The sequence below is a fragment of the Lepus europaeus genome, chromosome 11 (genome assembly GCF_033115175.1).
Source record: "Lepus europaeus isolate LE1 chromosome 11, mLepTim1.pri, whole genome shotgun sequence".
Taxonomy (NCBI): Eukaryota; Metazoa; Chordata; class Mammalia; order Lagomorpha; family Leporidae; genus Lepus; species Lepus europaeus.
In genome coordinates, this window is record NC_084837.1 from 64,510,788 (window position 1) to 64,528,880 (window position 18,093).

General features: G+C 41.0%; 1 protein-coding gene across 2 annotated transcripts in view; it reads right to left on the reverse strand.

The window, feature by feature from the left end:
* The window catches only part of ZNF106 (zinc finger protein 106), an 87,574-nt gene that overhangs the window by 19,126 nt on the left and 50,355 nt on the right, over positions 1-18,093 (reverse strand). For both annotated transcript variants that reach the window (XM_062205712.1, XM_062205713.1), the window contains exons 6-14: positions 16,682-17,312; positions 15,164-15,233; positions 13,407-13,561; positions 13,262-13,322; positions 12,455-12,793; positions 10,182-10,962; positions 9,460-9,515; positions 8,661-8,806; positions 6,927-7,061 (exon numbers count right to left, since the gene is read on the reverse strand). In XM_062205712.1, coding sequence (XP_062061696.1) covers positions 6,927-7,061; positions 8,661-8,806; positions 9,460-9,515; positions 10,182-10,962; positions 12,455-12,793; positions 13,262-13,322; positions 13,407-13,561; positions 15,164-15,233; positions 16,682-17,312 — 2,374 coding nt within the window. The remainder of the gene's footprint in view (positions 1-6,926; positions 7,062-8,660; positions 8,807-9,459; positions 9,516-10,181; positions 10,963-12,454; positions 12,794-13,261; positions 13,323-13,406; positions 13,562-15,163; positions 15,234-16,681; positions 17,313-18,093) is intronic.

Consider the following 18,093-nt stretch of genomic DNA (forward strand, 5'->3'; position numbering starts at 1 on the left):
TTAATAAATATAGTGACTAAAGGCTGAAGTGCAGCTTTTTAGAGACAGTTGGTCATAGCTGTTAAAATTTTTAAAATATGGTTGTAAATGGATAGGATGGGACAAGCTGTGCACAGAATGAGAGCCTCTGGACTATCAAACCTTTGCTCCCTGCTCTGATCCTTCTTTTGTATCCAAGAGTTGTCTACGAAATTATCCAATTCCTTGCCTTAAAATTACAAATATAGGCCGGCGCCGTGGCTTAACAGGCTAATCCTCCGCCTTGCGGTGCCGGCACACCGGGTTCTAGTCCCGGTCGGGGCGCTGGATTCTATCCCGGTTGCCCCTCTTCCAGGTCAGCTCTCTGCTGTGGCCCGGGAAGGCAGTGGAGGATGGCCCAAGTGCTTGGGCCCTGCACCCGCATGGGAGACCAGGAGAAGCAGCTGGCTCCTGGCTTCGGATCAGCACGCTGCGCCGGCCGCAGCGGCCATTGGAGGGTGAACCAACGGCAAAGGAAGACCCTTCTCTCTGTCTCTCTCACTATCCACTCTGCCTGTCCAAAAAAAAAAAAAAAAAAAAAATTAAAAAAAAAATTACAAATATAAATGCTGTATATGAAATTATAAATACTGGAGGCAGGGCACTGTTGTCATAGTAGGTAAAGTCCCAGCTGTCCCACTTCTGATCCAGCTCCCTGCTAATGGCTTGAGAAAAGTAGAGGAGGAAGGCCCAAGTATTTGCGCCTCTGCCACACATATGGGAGACCTGGAAGAAGCTCCTGGCTCCTGCCTGGCTCAGGGCTGGTCACTGCTGACATCTTGGGAGTGAACCAGCATATACAAGTACCCTCTTTCTCTCTGTATCTCTGACTCTCAAATAAGTAAATCTTCAAAAATACATAAAGTACAGGAAAAAAGACTAATTATGTAAAAAACATAAAGACTCATGTCACCTCTGGTTAACCCATGTGAAATCTTTTGTAACTTTATGAAGGAAACTGGATACTATATAGTAATAAAAAAGAACAAATCATTGGTATAAGCAATATAGAAGAATTTCAGATATTATGGTGCACTAAAGCTCGATATGAAAGAACACATGCACTACAGTAATCACTTACATAAAGGTTAAACACAAACAGCAGTCAAAACAATGATTATCTTTAGAGATGTATATTTAAGAGAGAAGTTTTGGCGGATAGACATGATCTATATTTTGGTCTTTAGGACAGTTACACAAACATAAACCCATGAGAAAATTCATCTAGCTGTACACTGAAAATTCGCGCATTTTGGGGCCAGTATTGTACAATGGATTAAGCTGCAACCTGAAACGCTGGCATCCCATACTGGGGTGCTGGTTTGAGCCCTGGCAGCCCTGCTTCAGATCCACCTTCTTGGTAATGCACCTGAGAGGGTGCCTGAGTCCCTGCCACCCATGTGGTAAACCAGGATGGAGTTTCTGGCTCCTGGCCCAGCAGGGCCTAGACCTGGCTGTTGTGGCCATGTCGGGAGTAAACCAGTGAATGGAAGATTTCTCCAAGTTTCTTTCTCTCTGTCAGTCTACCTTTCAAATTAAAAAACAAAACAAAAAAACAAAACAAAAAACCCACTACAACTCTTCCTTAATTTTTTCTTTTGTTCTTCCTTAATTCTTTAAAAAAAAAAAAATTTGTGGGGCTGGTGTTGTAGCAGGTTAAGCCACTGCCTATGATGTCAACATCCCATATTGGAGAGCAGATTTGAGTCCTAATTACTTAAATTCCAATCCAGCTCCCTGATAATGTGCCTGAGAAAGCAGTGAGGATGGTCCAAGTGCTTGGCACCTGCCACCCACTTGGGAGACCTGGAAGAAGCTTTTAGATCTTGGCTTCGGCCTTGGCCCAACATCAGCCACTCAGTACCCTTGGGGAGTGAAGCAGTGGATAGAAGATCTCTCTCTCTCTCTTTCTGTCCCTCTTCTTTGTCTCTGTGACTCTGCCTTTCAAATAAATAATATTTTTTAAAAACGTGTGTACATTACTGTCTGAAGTTATATATCAATTCCAAAACACAGTTATGAAATCTATCCCACTAACATATAATCCCATGTTAAAAATTGTTAGAAACTTTAAAAATATCAAGAAACCTTTCTGCTCATTTTATGAGTCAAAATTCTATTGTAATTTTGTTTTAACGTCCACTGATTAGCAACAATAGTTTTCTTTTTTTAAAGATTTTATTTATTTGAAAGGCAAAGTTACAGAGAAGCAGAAAGAGAGAGACAGAAAGAGGTCTTCCATCTGCTGGGTCACTACCCAGATGGCCTCAACAGCTCAGCTGGGCCATAGCAGAGAGCTGGATCAGAAGTGGAACAACTGGGACTCAAACCGGCACCCATATGAGATGCTGGCACTGCAGGCGGTGGCTACCCAATACGCCACGTAACAAAATAGTTCTGCTTTCTCTACAATTTCATATAAAGAGAACATACAGAACAGCACTTTCTACAGCTGGCTCCTGTCACCTTGCATGATGTTTTTGAGATCCACTATGTTACTATCTACACCTATTTTTGGCTTCTTTTTGTTGTTTTTACTCATTAGGTAATTTATTTTTATAGACTCCATTGTATGTACTATCCATTTACTAGTTGCATATATTGACTACCCCCACCCCCCAGTTTTTTTAAACTAGAGTAAATAATGCTGCTATGAAGTCTTTTCTCTCATTCTGGACATTGGTAAATTTATGTCTTTTTCTGGTGAATTTGTGTGAAGGTTTATCTAGTTTATATTCTCAAAAGAAATTAGCTGTTGGCTTTTTCCTGGTTTGTCTTTTATATATAATTTGTTGCCATTTTGTTCTTTATTATTTCCTTCCTTCTACTAAACTTCAAATTTAACTTTCTCTCCTTTTTCTAGTTTCTTAGGCCTTAAACCTTTCTTCTTTTCTAATACAGTCATTTAAAAACACAAATTTCCCATTCAGCAATGCTTTAGCTGTGTCTTATACATGATATGTTGTATTTTCATTTAGTTCAAGATATTTTCTAAGGACCAGCACTATGGCAAAGCAGGTTAAACCACCGCCTGCGACACGGGCATCCCATACAGGCATTGGTTTGGGTCTCAGCTGATCCACTTCTAATCCAGCTCCTTGCTAATGTACCTGGGAAAGCAACGGAGGATGGCCCAAGTACTTGGGTCCCTGCACCCATGTGGAAGACCCAAAGCTCCTGCCTCCTGGCTTCAGCCTGGTCTAACCTTGGCAGTTGTGGCCATTTAGGGAGTGAACAAGGGAATCGAAGATCTCTCTTTCAAATAAATTAATTTTTAAAAATTTTTATTTATTTATTTGACAGGTAGAGTTATAGACAGTGAGAGAGAAAGACAGAGAGAAAGGTCTTCCTTCCGTTGGTTCACTCCCCAAATGGCCGGCACTGAGCCGAAATGAAGCCAGGAGCCAGGTGTTTCTTCCTTGTCTCCCATGTGGGTGCAGGGGCCCAAGCACTTGGGCCATCCTCCACTGCTCTCCCAGGCCACAGCAGAGAGCTGGACTGGAAGAGGAGTAACTGGGACTAGAACCCAGCGTCCATATGTGATGCCGGCACCGCAGGCGGAGGATTAGCCAAGTGAGCCACAGCACCGGCCCCAAATAAATAAATCTTAATGATGATGATAATAATAATAATAATAATAAAAGGATATTTTCTAATTTTCTTTGATACTTCTTCTTTGAATAATGGTAATTTGTAAGTATGTTATTCCATCCCTCTAAATTTGAGGATTCCCTGGATTTTTTTTTTTAAAGAATTATTTTACTTATTTGAAAGACAGAGTTACAGAGAGAAGCAGAGCCAGAGAGAGAGAGAGAGAGAGAGAGAGAGAGAGAGAGAGAGAGAGGTCTTCCATTTCACTGGTTCACTCCCCAAATTACTGCAATGGCTAGAGCTGAGCTGATCCAAAGCCAGGAGCCAGGAGCTCTTCCAGGTCTCCCACGTGGGTACAGAGGCCCAAGGACTTGGGCCATCTTCTACTGCTTTCCCAGGCTATATAAGAGAGTGGGATCAGAAGTGGAACAGCTGGGACTCGAACCAGAGCCCACATGGGATGCCAGCACTGCAGGTTGAGGCTTTAACCTGCTGCGCCACAGTACCGGCCCGCCTGGATGTCCTTATGTTACTGATTTCTTATTAAATGTCACTGTGTGGAGGATAGCCCAAGTGCTTGGGCCCTGCAACCACGTGGGAGACCAGGAGAAGCACCTGGCTCTTAGGTTCGGATCAGCACGGTGCGCCGGCCACAGCGGCCATTGTGGGGTGAACCAACGGAAAAGGAAGACCTTTCTCTTTCTCTCTCACTGTCCACTCTGCCTGTCAAAAATAAATAAATAAATGTCACTGTGGATAGAGAACATACTCTGCAAGACTTCAGGTCCTGAGACTCACTTAATGGTCCAGCATATGGTCTTTCCTCATGAATGTTCTATGTGCACTTGAAATGAATGTGCATTCTGTTATTTTGGGTAGAGTCTTCTATAAATGTTAACTAGATCTTATTTGTTAATGTACTTTCCAGTTTATATCCTTGATGATTTTCTATTTAATGACCCATCAATTATTGAGAGAAGGGTAGTGAAGTCTCCAACTATAATTGTGGAAATTGTCAATTTCTCCTTTCAATTTTATTGGTTTGTTTCACATATTTTGGAGCTTTGCTTTGAGGAACATACATATTTATATTTACATCTTTCTGCTATATTGATTCTTTAATAACTAGGGAATGCCCCTCTTTATCTAACAGTACTCCCTGTCTCAGTCTATTTGCCCAACATTAACAGCCTTTCTATTATTATTTGCCTATTTCTATTATTATTTGCCTAAGACAATACATATTTTCTATTCTTTTAATTTTTTTTAAAGATCTGTTTATTATTTTTATTTGAAAAGTCATAGTTACATAGAGAGAGAAGGAGAGACAGAGAGGGAGAGAGAGGTCTTCTATCCGCTGATTCACTCCCCAATAGGCGACAATAGCCGGAGCTGTGCCAATCTGAAGCCAGGAGCTTCCTCTGGGTCTGCCATGTGGGTGCAGGGGCCCAAGGACTTGGGCCATCTTTTACTGCTTTCTCAGGACATAGCAGAGAGCTGGATAGGAAGTGGAGCAGCCGGGTCTCAAACTGCTGCCCATATGGGATGCCGGCACTGCAGGTGGCGATTTTACTAGCTACGCCACAGTGCCAGTCCCTGTTCTTTTACTTTCAATCTATTATGTCTTTGAACTAAAAGTGTTACTCTTGTAGACAGCAGAGATTTTGATGTCAGTTCATTCACATTTAATGTAATTATTAAATATGGTTAGAGTTAGGTCCCCAATTTGCTATTTATTTTTTATTTGTCATGTTTATTCATCTATTCCCCACTCTATTTTGTCTTGCATTAAATATTTTTTGTATGTCATTTTAATTCCTCAGTTGATTTTTTAAGTTAATTTCTTTTAATTATTCTTCCAGTGACTGCTCTAGGAGTCTTTTTATTTAAAAGGCAGAGTTACAGAGGGGGAGAGACAGACAAATCTTCCATCCACTAGTTCATCCCCCATATGGCTGCAACAGCTGGAGTTGAGGGGTCCAAAGCCAGGAGCTTCTTCCAGGTCTCCCACGTGGGTTCAGGGGCTCAAGCACTTGGACCATCTTCCCCTGTTTTTCCAGGCACATTAGTGGGGAGCTGCATCAGAAGTGGAGCAACTGGGACTCAAACCAGTGCCCATGTGGGATGCCTGCCTTGCAGGCGGTGGCTTTACCAGCTATGCCACAATGCCAGCTCCTCTAGGACAATCAATCTTTTTTTTTTTTTTCTTTTGACAGGCAGAGTGGACAGTGAGAGAGAGAGAGAGAGAGAGAGAGAGAGAGAAAGGTCTTCCTTTGCCGTTGGTTCACCCTCCAATGGACGCCGCAGCCGCGCTGATCCGAAGGCAGGAGCCAGGTGTTTCTCCTGGTCTCCCATGGGGTGCAGGGCCCAAGCACTTGGGCCATCCTCCACTGCACTCCCGGGCCATAGCAGAGAGCTGGCCTGGAAGAGGAGCAACCAGGATAGAATCTGGCGCCCAGAACTCGGTGTGCCGCTAGGCAGAGGATTAGCCTATTGAGCCATGGCGCTGGCCCATAGGACAATCAATCTTAAAATATGGTTCCCAGACCAGAAGCATTAGCATTACAAAACTTGTTTTAAGTGTAAATTCTTTCTTTTTTGGGGGGAAGGGGGAGGAAGATGTATTTCTTTATTTGAAAGTCAGAGAGAGAGACCGAGATAGCTCTTCCATCTGCTGTTTCCTTCCCTAGACAGCCACAATGGCCAGGGCTGAGCCAAACAGAAGCCAGGACCTAGGAGATTGATCCAGGTCTCCCATGTTGGTGCAGGGGCCCAAGTACTTGGATCATTCTCTGGTGCTTTACCCAGGCCATTTACAGGGAGCTGGATTGGAAATGGAGCAGCTGGGACTTGAACCTGCACCCATATAGGATTATCGGTGTTGTAGGCAGTGGTTTTACCCACTACCCACAACCTGGCCCCTAAGTGCAAATCCTTTCCCAAACATACTTGGGGGTAAGGTTCAGTAGCATGTTTTAACAAAGTCTCCACATGAATCTAATGCACACTAAAGTTGTAAAATAGCGCTCTAGCAGTTATATCTTATTGATTGTAAACATTTTCTTCATACTGACTTATTCCCACTAAAATATTGGAACTTTGTACTGACACGGTTCCATTTCCTCAATCTCCTTTACATACCTACTATCATATATATCTCATCTACATGTATTATCAACTTAATAGTGCAATTAAAACATGTGATTCATATCTACCTCATACTTAGGTTAGGTTATACCAGTGTCTCCGCTCTACCCAGTAAATTCAGTCAGAAGTAGGTCACTATTATCCCTTCTGATTTATCTGGACCCACATACCTTAACATGATAGCAACGAATGGTGTGATCGCTGGAACCAGTGTAAAGGGCAGCATTCTTCCCAGACGTCTGGGTAACCAGGAGGCAGTTCACCTTGGAGGTATGGCCCTCAAAGACACCAATACATTTCCGACTCTAAAGTCAAGCACAGATAAAATTATTACTTGTGAGATACAGATGATTTAGATAAAACATGCTAAAACATTCAGTTCACTACTCTATCGTTAGTACTGAGGTACCTGTAACTAGATGCTGAGCCATACTAGAAAACACTATAGCAATTCACCATAGGATAGCCAAGAATTCAATTTAATGCCTTGAGCAAGATTCTCTAACATATGGACCAAATACAAACTGTGGTTCATTACCCAGAAAAGGTATGTATCTGATCATTCAAAAGCATGTCAGGTGCCATTATAGGTTTTAGTGGTCCACATGTGATTTCTTAAGAAAACATCCTAAATATTATCTCTGTGTATATACACATCTATTTAGAATGTATGTATGCTTACATACACACACTCTGCAATTTAGGCTTAGAATTAATTCCCTTGCTCTTACATTCATACTTTTTTTTTTTTTTTTTTTTTTTTTTTTTGACAGGCAGAGTGGACAGTGAGAGAGAGATGGAGAGAAAGGTCTTCCTTTTGCCGTTGGTTCACCCTCCAATGGCCGCCGCGGTAGGCGCGCTGCGTCCGGCGCACCGCGCTGATCCGATGGCAGGAGCCAGGTGCTTCTCCTGGTCTCCCATGGGGTGCAGGGCCCAAGGACTTGGGCCATCCTCCACTGCACTCCCTGGCCACAGCAGAGAGCTAGCCTGGAAGAGGGGCAACCGGGACAGGATCGGTGCCCCGACCGGGACTAGAACACGGTGTGCCGGCGCCGCAAGGCAGAGGATTAGCCTAGTGAGCCGCGGCGCCGGCCACATTCATACTTCTTTATAACATTGCTTTCTTCCTTCAGTCATTTCCATTACTTCTCCTATCACTAGGCTGAAGGAACTTACATTTCCGTTACCTATAGCAAACATTTTCCTGGTCCATCACCTAACTTTTAGATTTTCTCTGACTTGAGTAATTACTTTAGTAATACGTTCAAGGTATTATTCAGAAAACACAGTGTTTGTAAAATTTCTTGGCTATCACTGCTGATAAACAGAATTTGACACATACTACATACTCAAAAGTTCATTATTTTTAAGAGTAATGAATAACAGAATATATTAAGTGTGGGGTAGTAGAAAAGTGTTGTTCTCCTACATAACTTGGATTCTATAATTCATCAGCTGTCAAAAATGTTTCCTCTAATACTTAGTAATCATGACAACCCTCACTCTTACATTCCAGCCATCCAACTTACCACACCACCAACTCCAGCGGTGTGAACTGACTGGCCAAAGCCTACTGGTATTGTCCTAATCTCTTGTGCCACAAGTGACTGCTCAAGGAGTAAAGTACAGCACCCTTCTGTGGTGTCAGTAACTACCACAGTGGCTACTGATGTTTGTCTGTAAGCAGAAGGGGAATCAGCTTTTAGAAAGCAATGGCACCTGGGAAGGCAGAGTAGAAACACAAAGAAATCAGGCCCCCGGTAACACTGCTGAGTCGATGGCTCAGTCCAAAGGCCACCCCTACTTCTGGACAGACAATAAATCCCCCATACTGTTTAAGAGAGTGTGAGCTGGATTTTCTAAAGCCTACATCCCAAAACACTCAAAACGTTACATTAACTTACCACCAGATTATATACTCGGACAGTTTTATCCGCTGAACAAGTATAGAGTAAGTTCCCAAATATCTGAATTGCATTCACGGCAGCATGGTGCCCCTCAAAGCTTCCTTCTGTGGGTTCATCATCATCTCCTGGCTCTGAGGATATTTCTAGAATTCAAGGATAGATTTCAAAGATATGTCTACCAGACTCTGTAAAGAAACTGAACAATCAAAACTACTGAACCATATAGTAGTCCCTAGAATAAACCAAAAGAAGACTTCCTTTAGTCTAGTTCTCCTAGCAGAACACATTTTCTTTAAAGATCTTCACTATGAAGAAGGCAGGGAAGGCCTGCATATAGCAAAAAGACAGAAGTTAATCTTGGTGAAATAAAATTTTTAATCTATGCATAGTTTCTTTACAATATGAAGTTTCCATCAATTTTAGAAAGCCTCTTATAGAATGAGCTTCTGAGTGATACTTGCAATGTGCCTGTATCTCTATAATGTCTCCCGGTTAGTTCTTTGAGAAAGGGATTTAAACTATTTCTTCTCAAAGCAAAAATCCCTGCAGCCCATGAAACCTTAATGCTAATTAGTGGAATATATATGGAAGCCACATAAGAGAGACAGGAGTAAGAATTGAAAAGCCTAGTACTTGAGAATTTAGGGATACCAGGACTGCTGATCAAGACAATCCTCTTGGTGATTACCTCTTACCCCCTCCTATTATGTAACATAAATATATATAAACCCTGACTCTAACATCTATCAGCCATTTTTTCCATGGTTAAATTTAAATTAAACTGAACAACAAATACCTGAAGAGTTCTTAGATCCTTTTATAGAAGAGATCACAGTTTGAGTTTCTGCCACACTACAAAATAATAGCAAAAGTCTTCTTAGTTATCTATGTGAAAAGGATAAGGAATAAAGTAAAATTTTCCTGACTCAAAGTTTTTTTCAAAATAATAGGCAATGATAGTAGCAATGATACAAGAGATCAGTTTTTCCATCTGAAATTTCTCCACGAAGGGAAGAATGAATGAATATTTATAACACAGTCAAAAGAGAAAGCAGTAAAATCTCCCCAGCCAAGGTTTGATTCTTCCATATCATAAAAATCTCATATCTATGCAAATCTTGGTCCATAACTAAAAGTTCTTTTTGTTTTGTTTTTTAAAGAAGACTGGGGCAGGCATTTAGCACAGCCATTTAGTTACTGCTTGAGATGCCTGCATCTCCTATCAGACAGACTGCCTGATTTAAGTTCCATCACTCTGCTTCTGATCCAGCCTCCTGCCAATGCATACCCTAGGAGGCAGCAGATGATGGGTCAAGTATCTGGGTCCCTGCCACCCTTGTGAGAGATCTGGGTTGAGTTCCAGGCTTCTGCCTTCAGCCTAGCCCAGCCCTTACTGTTGTGGGCATTTGGGGAGTAAAACAACAGATCTCTATCTCCTTGCCAATCAAATAAAAAAAGAGGAAAAAAATACAGACTGGGGTGAAAGCTGTTCTGACTGTACCAATGCAACCTCCTTACCTTACAGGGATGCCATCCTTATAGCGAGTGCCAATCTCACTGGTAGAGCTAACTTCATCACATCCAGAACGAGAAGTTTCCAGTGAGTTTTGCTCTGCAGCATTCCAAATATCCCTTTTCGATGGGCTGTCTGGTTTCTCTTCTCCAGATTCAGAAGAATCAATGGCTACCACTTCTAAAGGAGGATTAGGAATTTCTAGGACTTCCAGAGATGAGTCACTATCTGGCTCATCTCTGACACTCTCCTGCTCCAGACCAGTTCTACTGTCTTCCCAGGTGGAGGTTGTTACTTTCCCTCCTTTAGTTATCTTTCCAGTTTTTAACTTCCTCACAGGTTTAGCAGTAAATACATCCTGTTCAGTGTCACTATTCTCCGGAACATGGGCAGCTCGTAGAGTTTTCTTCTTCCGAAGTTTCTTCTTTTTCTTGTTCACCCTAGTTTCAGCTGATGTCAGGGTGGATTCTGCCTGTTGTTCAGGCTGGTCAGCTGGAGAGTAGGGTTCTTTCTCCAAAGGGGTTTCTGAAGCAAAAGATAATCTTGGAAAAGAACTGGTACAGGCTTCAGACCCACTGTTGCTTTTGGTTGGCTCTTCACTTTCTTTATTTATGCTAGGAAGACCAGGTGATTGGGATGAGGGAGCGTTTTCTCTGTTTCTGCTGTTTCCTTGCTCCACAGAAAACTTCAGCTCTTGGCTAGGCTCATGGAAACTTTCTGTTAGCTCTGATAAGGGCAACGTTGCAGTAATGACTGGATAAACGGGACAACTATCACTGATCTCTCCTGAATTGAGAAGAAAAAAATTACTGCATCTCTTTTGTGTTTGCTGTTCATAGTCACAAACTGCAAATTATCATTGATTGGATCTCTACCAAATGCTTCAGTGGTATGTTCACAAACCCCTGACTGTTAGGGCTGTTGTCTCAGTTTCCGACAACCTACATGATTACACATTCCTGTTACAGTACTCACTACTCTCATCTTGTATTAACCCCACAAATGACATGTACCTCTTATTTCCTACAGAAGCTCCTTTTGGACAGGGATTGTTTCTATACATCTTTTTTTCTCATTTAAAATGTTCATATATTTAACATTGTTTTAATATTAGGAGACACTTAAATATTTACTGGACTATAGTGCATTGGCTTTTATTTCTTAGTAATTTTCATTATACATTTTACCTAGTATACATATCCAGTTTTGCTAGATATTAATAGTTAAAAAGTCAGTTGACTTAAAAATGTCCTTTTTCTTTGACTTAGTTATTTCATGTCTAGGAAGTTAAACTGATGAAATAGTCACAAATATATTCCAAGACATATCACACAAGCACAATTTAAGAAAGACTGAAATAATATGTAATAAAGTGACATCTACATTTTTACAGTTTCTCAACTTTTTACAATGAACATAAGTTTTAAAATCAGAAATCTAAAAAAGCTATTCTGGAGAAAAAGTAGCTTAAAAAAGTCACTATGATGCTTCTTTACTATTTTTTAAAAATCCCGAATACTATCCAGATAAAAGTAACTTAAAACTCAATAAGAAAGATAATATACATCTGATACAGATACCTAGATTAGTATGGCAACAAGTTACTGGTAGCAAAATCTAGGATGATATTTCAGACTTCCTGTTTTCATTCTAGAAATGACAATGCCAGTTTGTTTGACTTAATTTTCAACACAGTACCATTGTAGATATGCAAGCTTACAACAGGACTTCCTTTTATTTATTCATTTGAGAGGTGGAGAGACAAAGAGAAAGTTATAGGAGTGCTTCCATCTGCTGGTTATCCACTCCCAAACCCTATTTCCCCAAATCATCCACGTTCCTGTTAGGTGATTCCAAACACCAGAACTCTCTGCCTTCCATCATGTCTACCTGCGTCTCAGGTTTATGTTAACCCTGGCTTGTATTTGAAATGATAAGGACAGTTAAGTGCTGAGAAATTAAGAGGATATCTAGAAAGTTGCATAAACAACTTCAACCCCATTCACAAAAACTGAAAATGTGCACCTGCCTTAATAAATGTTTTAATTCACAGTCAACTCAGTAACTACAGATTAGAGAAAATCAGGAAAAATTTACTGATATTTCGACTATATTCCCTGAGATATTTTAAAATAACCCTCCTGTATGAAAGATTTCAATGAAAAATTATTTGTAATAACTTCAGTTTTAATGGACAAGTACGGCTTCACATCACTGATATACAGTTGCCCTAGTCCCACTGCAGGGATACCCTTAATCCAGAGAAAAGTTTACATACTATTAACTTGCAGTAATCCCTTGGACACATTGCAAGCAGAGCCTTGTGACACAGCATTCACACTCTCGTCTTGCTCAGGAGACATGGGCTCTTGTTTAATATGAACTGATGAGTCTGGAGCAGGGACGCTGCCATGGCCTGGGAAAGCAGATGTGTTTACTTGGAGACAGGCTCCACTGGATGACGGAGACACATGGGACGATGGAGGGTCCAGGAATGCTGGGTAGAAAGGAGCAGGCAGCAGTGTGGCATCAGCAGATGTCTGAGATTTGCTATTCCTTTGTTCTCTTGTGAGGCTATAGGGAACCTGGTCTGGGTTTTCAGAAGGTTCATATGTTTCTAGAATAGGAAACATAAACACAATCAAATGCAAAAATCTGGAAAGTTACTGGTTTCTGGGCCAATCTGTATTTTTAAAGATCAGAAGATAATTTTAAATCAATAAACATATTGGTATGCATTAGTCCTTCATAATTCTTCAAAATAAAATGTCATAACCTACAAAACTAATAGGTAATAGAACATTCTAACTTTTCAAACTTTAAGTGACTTAACTCATATCTCATATAGATACTCAAGGGAAAGCCAAGATTTGAACCCAAGTCTTTTGATTCCTAATCCAAAGCTCGTTCCATAAAATACTGGCTAAATATTTTTTGGGATTTACAGTCTAATCATCTTTCTAGAGAAGGACAAAACCAGAGACAGAAATCATATGACATATCCAAAATTGTTCGTCATTCTCCACAGAGAACAAAAGCATAATAAGATACAGAGGGCCCAATCCATCAGATGCTCTCTGAATACCTTGCAATCCCTGTAGAATCTGTATTCTATGGGTCCTCAGTGCACTCATCTCCATAGTTATCTAAAAATAAAGCATTTTGTTAGGCATTCTGAAATCCAACTTCGAAGACGCTCTGTTTTCATCAGACCTTCTAAATGCTGTTACCTGCTGCTTGAGCATAAGCAGTCTCTGAACTTCAACATAAGCTGTCTGAAGTGCAGCACGGGCTTGCAGAAGGTTGTTATCCATGCACTGCAATGATTTACTTAGTTCTTCCTCTCTTAAAGAAATATTCAGCAGCTGATCAACCTGAGAACGTTCTGCAAGAAACCATACAGTTCAATATTGAAATTTCTCTTAATACAGCTCCTCAGAAAATTTAACTATGCCAATTACTTAGAATAAGCCTTTATTTTTACCATAGTAGGTCATATTGAAGACTTATCAAATTTCATAGACCATGTATCAAAGCTGATGATATCAAAGGTAAAAACCAAAAGTGAGAGGGGCTGGTGCTGTGGCACAGTGGGTTAAAGCCCTGGCCTCAAGTGCTGGCATCCCATATGGGTGCCGGTTCTAGTCCTGGCTGCTTCTCTTCCAATCCTGCTCTCTGCTGTGGCCTGGGAAGGCAGTAGAAGATGCCCCAAGTCCTTAGGCCCCTGCACCCACGTGGGAGACCCGGAAGAAGCTCCTGGCTTCTGACTTCGAATCGGCTCAGCTCCAGCCATTGCAGCCATTTGGGGAGTGAACCAGCAGATGGAAGACCTCTCTCTGTAACTCTTTCAAATAAATAAAAATAAATCTTTAAAAAAAAAAAGTGAGAATTGGTAAGACAGAGGTGCCGCATAGGTTCAAGTATATCACTACTCTGAACTGTCTTACCTAATCATCTTCCACCAATACCTTTACAGTTGAAATTCTAGACCAATCAGTTTTGAGGTTTTATGTTCTCCTTTTCTTCTATCTACCACTCTTATCAAATAGGGCTTTTGCTTAGACTGAGTCTCAGACCTGAGTTGCTTGGTCTCTCCTCCTAGTCTCTCTTTTTCTAGTCCGTTAGTTAACTCAAAATAATTCTCTTCATAAGAGAAGACTTTCAGAGGAAAAAACAGCTTTGACAGAGTATATTTATCTTACTTGAAATGAAATGTTCTACTACATGTACGTAGTTATCACCACTTTTTGTTTGAGTCTCTTTCCCATTTAGTGTGCCAAGACCTCTCTGCTGAAGTCCAGATCCAGATATTCAACTGTCAACTATGATAATCTAACTTAATGTCTCAAAGGTCCCTTAAGTCAAAGAATTAAAGAAGGAATTTATCATCTTTCTACACTTTCAACCTACTCCTATCTTGGAGTTTTCTATCTTCACTAATGATACTATCATCTATTTGGTTGCCCCCAACCTGAAACTGGGGTCACCCGTGACTCCTCCCTTATCTATTATATCCATTTGCCACCTCTCTCCCTCACAAGACCCAGTCAATCATCCGTTCACTTTCTGCTTATACTGGAAGTGGGTTCAAGTCAACAGAAGCATTACGGGAGGGAAAAGCACTAATACCTTCTCTCCTTAATTCACATTAGAAAAGCAACCAAGATACCTTAAAAACAGAAAGTGAGAAAAATGGCTATTTATAAATGATCAAGAGACACAAAGTATTTACCAAATGTCCTGTTGCTTTCATCCCACTGAAAAGGCGTATTAACTTTAGCTTGCAGTTCTATGTGACATCCTATTTCTGCTATTATAAATGGATATAGTAGGAAATTAAACTTTTCTCTGTCCTTCAGCAAGACAGCAATAATGTAAAGAATTAATACCTACATTCTTAGTGTTTGATGACCATAAGCCACATTCTGGTAAAAGGCTAATGTGCTATAAAAACAACTTCTTTCTGCTAGAATATTCTGTTCCATACCTTTCTTTCCTTTAATTTTCCTTCTTTTATTTTTTCTCTCAAGACTTGGGAGTTCAGGAGACGATCCATCCTGAAGGGATAGACAATTGGAAAACACTAAATATGTAAAAGCTATCATCCAAGAGGAGGAAAAAACAATCAGTTCCAAGATAACCAGACATGGTTCTTTATTAACTGCTGCTACCTCTAACAAGATAATAGGTGTCTCATGCACATGGTACAAACTTCAATATTAGTTGAATGAATGCATCTGATTAAAAAAAAAAAAAAAACAGGTAGAAAATGAAAAAGAATTCGGTGTGCCTGAGGCCTCCAGAGGCCGGCCTCAGCCTCTAGGTAGGACTTGGGGCCCGTTTGGAGCACCGGGCTGGCTCTTGCGTGCCCTGGGGCGGGCGAGAGGCAGACCAACCCCAGCGCGGCCAGGCCTACTGGCCTGACCGCGGGAGAAAAAAGAAAAAAAAAAAAAAAAGAAAGAAAAAGAAAAAAGAAAAAGAATTCAAAGTCAAGAGCCTTCTTAACATCCTAGAGGTGATTGGGCCCATCAGACTCAGGCAAAATATTCCACACTGGAGAAGCAGGACCAGAAGAAGTACAGGCAAGGCAGTAAGACATCTGATTTCATCTTGGCATAATTTCTATTTAAAATTTCAGCAAGAAAATCTTTACACCAAAAAAACCTAAACTAGTTATGAGATAAAACTCAGGTTACTCCTATTTCATAGGACAAGCACTATCATAAAGTATATTTTAAATTATCTAAGAATATCCACTACATAATGTTTAGTTCAAAGGAACAGAGTAGGAACCTGAAGCAGCTCTAAAATCCATGCTCTTTACTACTGTGAGTTATCATCTCAGTACTAAAGAGCTTGTTTTCCTAACGGGCCAGATTCCAGACTATATCACCAGCAGCAGCTCTGTCTTTTCAGAAGGGAAGCCAGAGAAAGCTAAGCAATAATGTGACAGAATGCCAGAAGAGAAGTGGTGTCAGTAAATGAAAAGTCTTAAAGGGCCAGGCTCTGTAACAGAAGGTCAAAAGGTAGTGTTACAGACTAAAAATATGTCCACACCACGCTCATAGATGTGCACTCTCATAGTATTAAAACCACCCTAATATTAAGCCTCGCAGTTCTGAGATCAACAACTATACATGCCCTACAAACACAACAGAATTTCTTTCTTCAGTAGAAGTACAGAATTTATCTATGAAAACATTAAGTTACAGCTGAAGAAGTAACTAATCCTTGGTCAGGTGACAGAGTCATTGGCTTGGAGACTAGTTTTAGAGATGACCTCATATTTTCCAAGTACTGTACATTCATATTAGATTACATCTAATTTAGTAGAACTACTCAGTGAAAAGAACCAGCAGGATAAGTCAGAGCCTCACAATTCTATTCTGGAGTAGAGCGTCACAACCCTAGACACCCAGGGAAAATTAAACAGCAAATCTTTCTTATAAACAACCAAGTTGCCACATGAGATAATGTACCAAAAACCACACGGAATCATACTCACTCCAGTGGCTCTTCGTTTCTTCCTAATACTCTGGCAATCATTTTGCTCTGCACCAGAGGTACAGCTGCTATCTGTGGCCGCATCTGCTAAGCTGGAGATTGCAAGGGCTGAGGATGCATTTGATAGCGAGTTTCCTTCTCCATTACTCTCCTGAGCAGTCTGATTCTCTGATGGTGGTGTAGACCTCTCCTGGCTGTCCGATTCTTTAGCAGAATGCATCAAAGGTATTACGTGGTCAGAGGGTATTTGTGCACTATGCTGCCTTCGGGCAGCAACATTTTCAGCCCTTTCATCTGTCCTGAGGGAGGCAGTCAGAGGTGACACTTCCTGTTTAAGGCGCATGGTTGCTTTTTGACTCTGTGTAGCCATCAACGAATCACTTGGTGAAACCATCTCCTGGGGCTCATTTTCTTTGCCTGTACCTTCCTCACTGAAGAAGCTATACATAGAAGAAGCCCTGTCCACGATCACACTGCTCTCAGAAAGGCTTCGCTTTCTTGCCAACCCAGGAGAGGAAGAAATGGAAACACCTTCCCAGTGGAATCCTTCTAGATCAGGAAGATCAGGTTCCCCATCCAAATCTAAGCCCTCCTGTTCATTTTGAACCAGGGGCACCATTTCTATGCCAAACCTTAAGAGAAAAGAAAAACATAAATCAGACATGGTTAAGGGGCCATACCCTATTTAACATGCCAGGCTCTGTTAAGACTGAGGATGCAAAAATCAGTAAGATGGTTCTTACCTTCAAGGAACTCATAGTCTAATAAATAATTTATACATGAATATTATAATATCTTAATACTAAATTAGAGGGTTTTTTTTTTAAAGATTTATTTGTCTGAAAGAGTTACAGAGGGAGGGAGGAATGGAGAGAGGGAGGGAGGGAGGAAGGAAGGAAGGGAGGGAGAGAGAAAGAGAGAGAGCTTCCATCCACTGGTTCACTACCCTGGTGGCTGCAACAGCCAAGGCTGAGCCAGGCCAAAGCAAGGGGCCAGGTTAGCAGGGGTCCAATCCCTTGCGCCATCTTCCACTATTTTCCCCAGGCCATTAGCAGAGAGCTGAATCAGAAGTGGAGCAGCCAAGAGTCAAACTGGCACCTATATGGGATGCCAGTGTGGTAGGTGGTGGCTTTACCCTCTAGGCCACAATGCTGACCCCTAAAATAGAGATTTATATAGAGCTATGAGAAAATAGTTGAGGGAGTAAAAACTGAGGGTTTTATCTCAAATGGAGCTCTAAAGCTATAACAAAAAACAGGCAATCTTTAAAGCAATCAAACAAAAACAAAAAACAGCTTCTATTGAACACTCGTAAGTGCCAGGCACTATGCTAAACAAGCTTTATACTTATAATCTCAAGTGTTACTCACAGGGTACAATAAAGGAAAAGGGAGCAAAACAATCCATAATTTC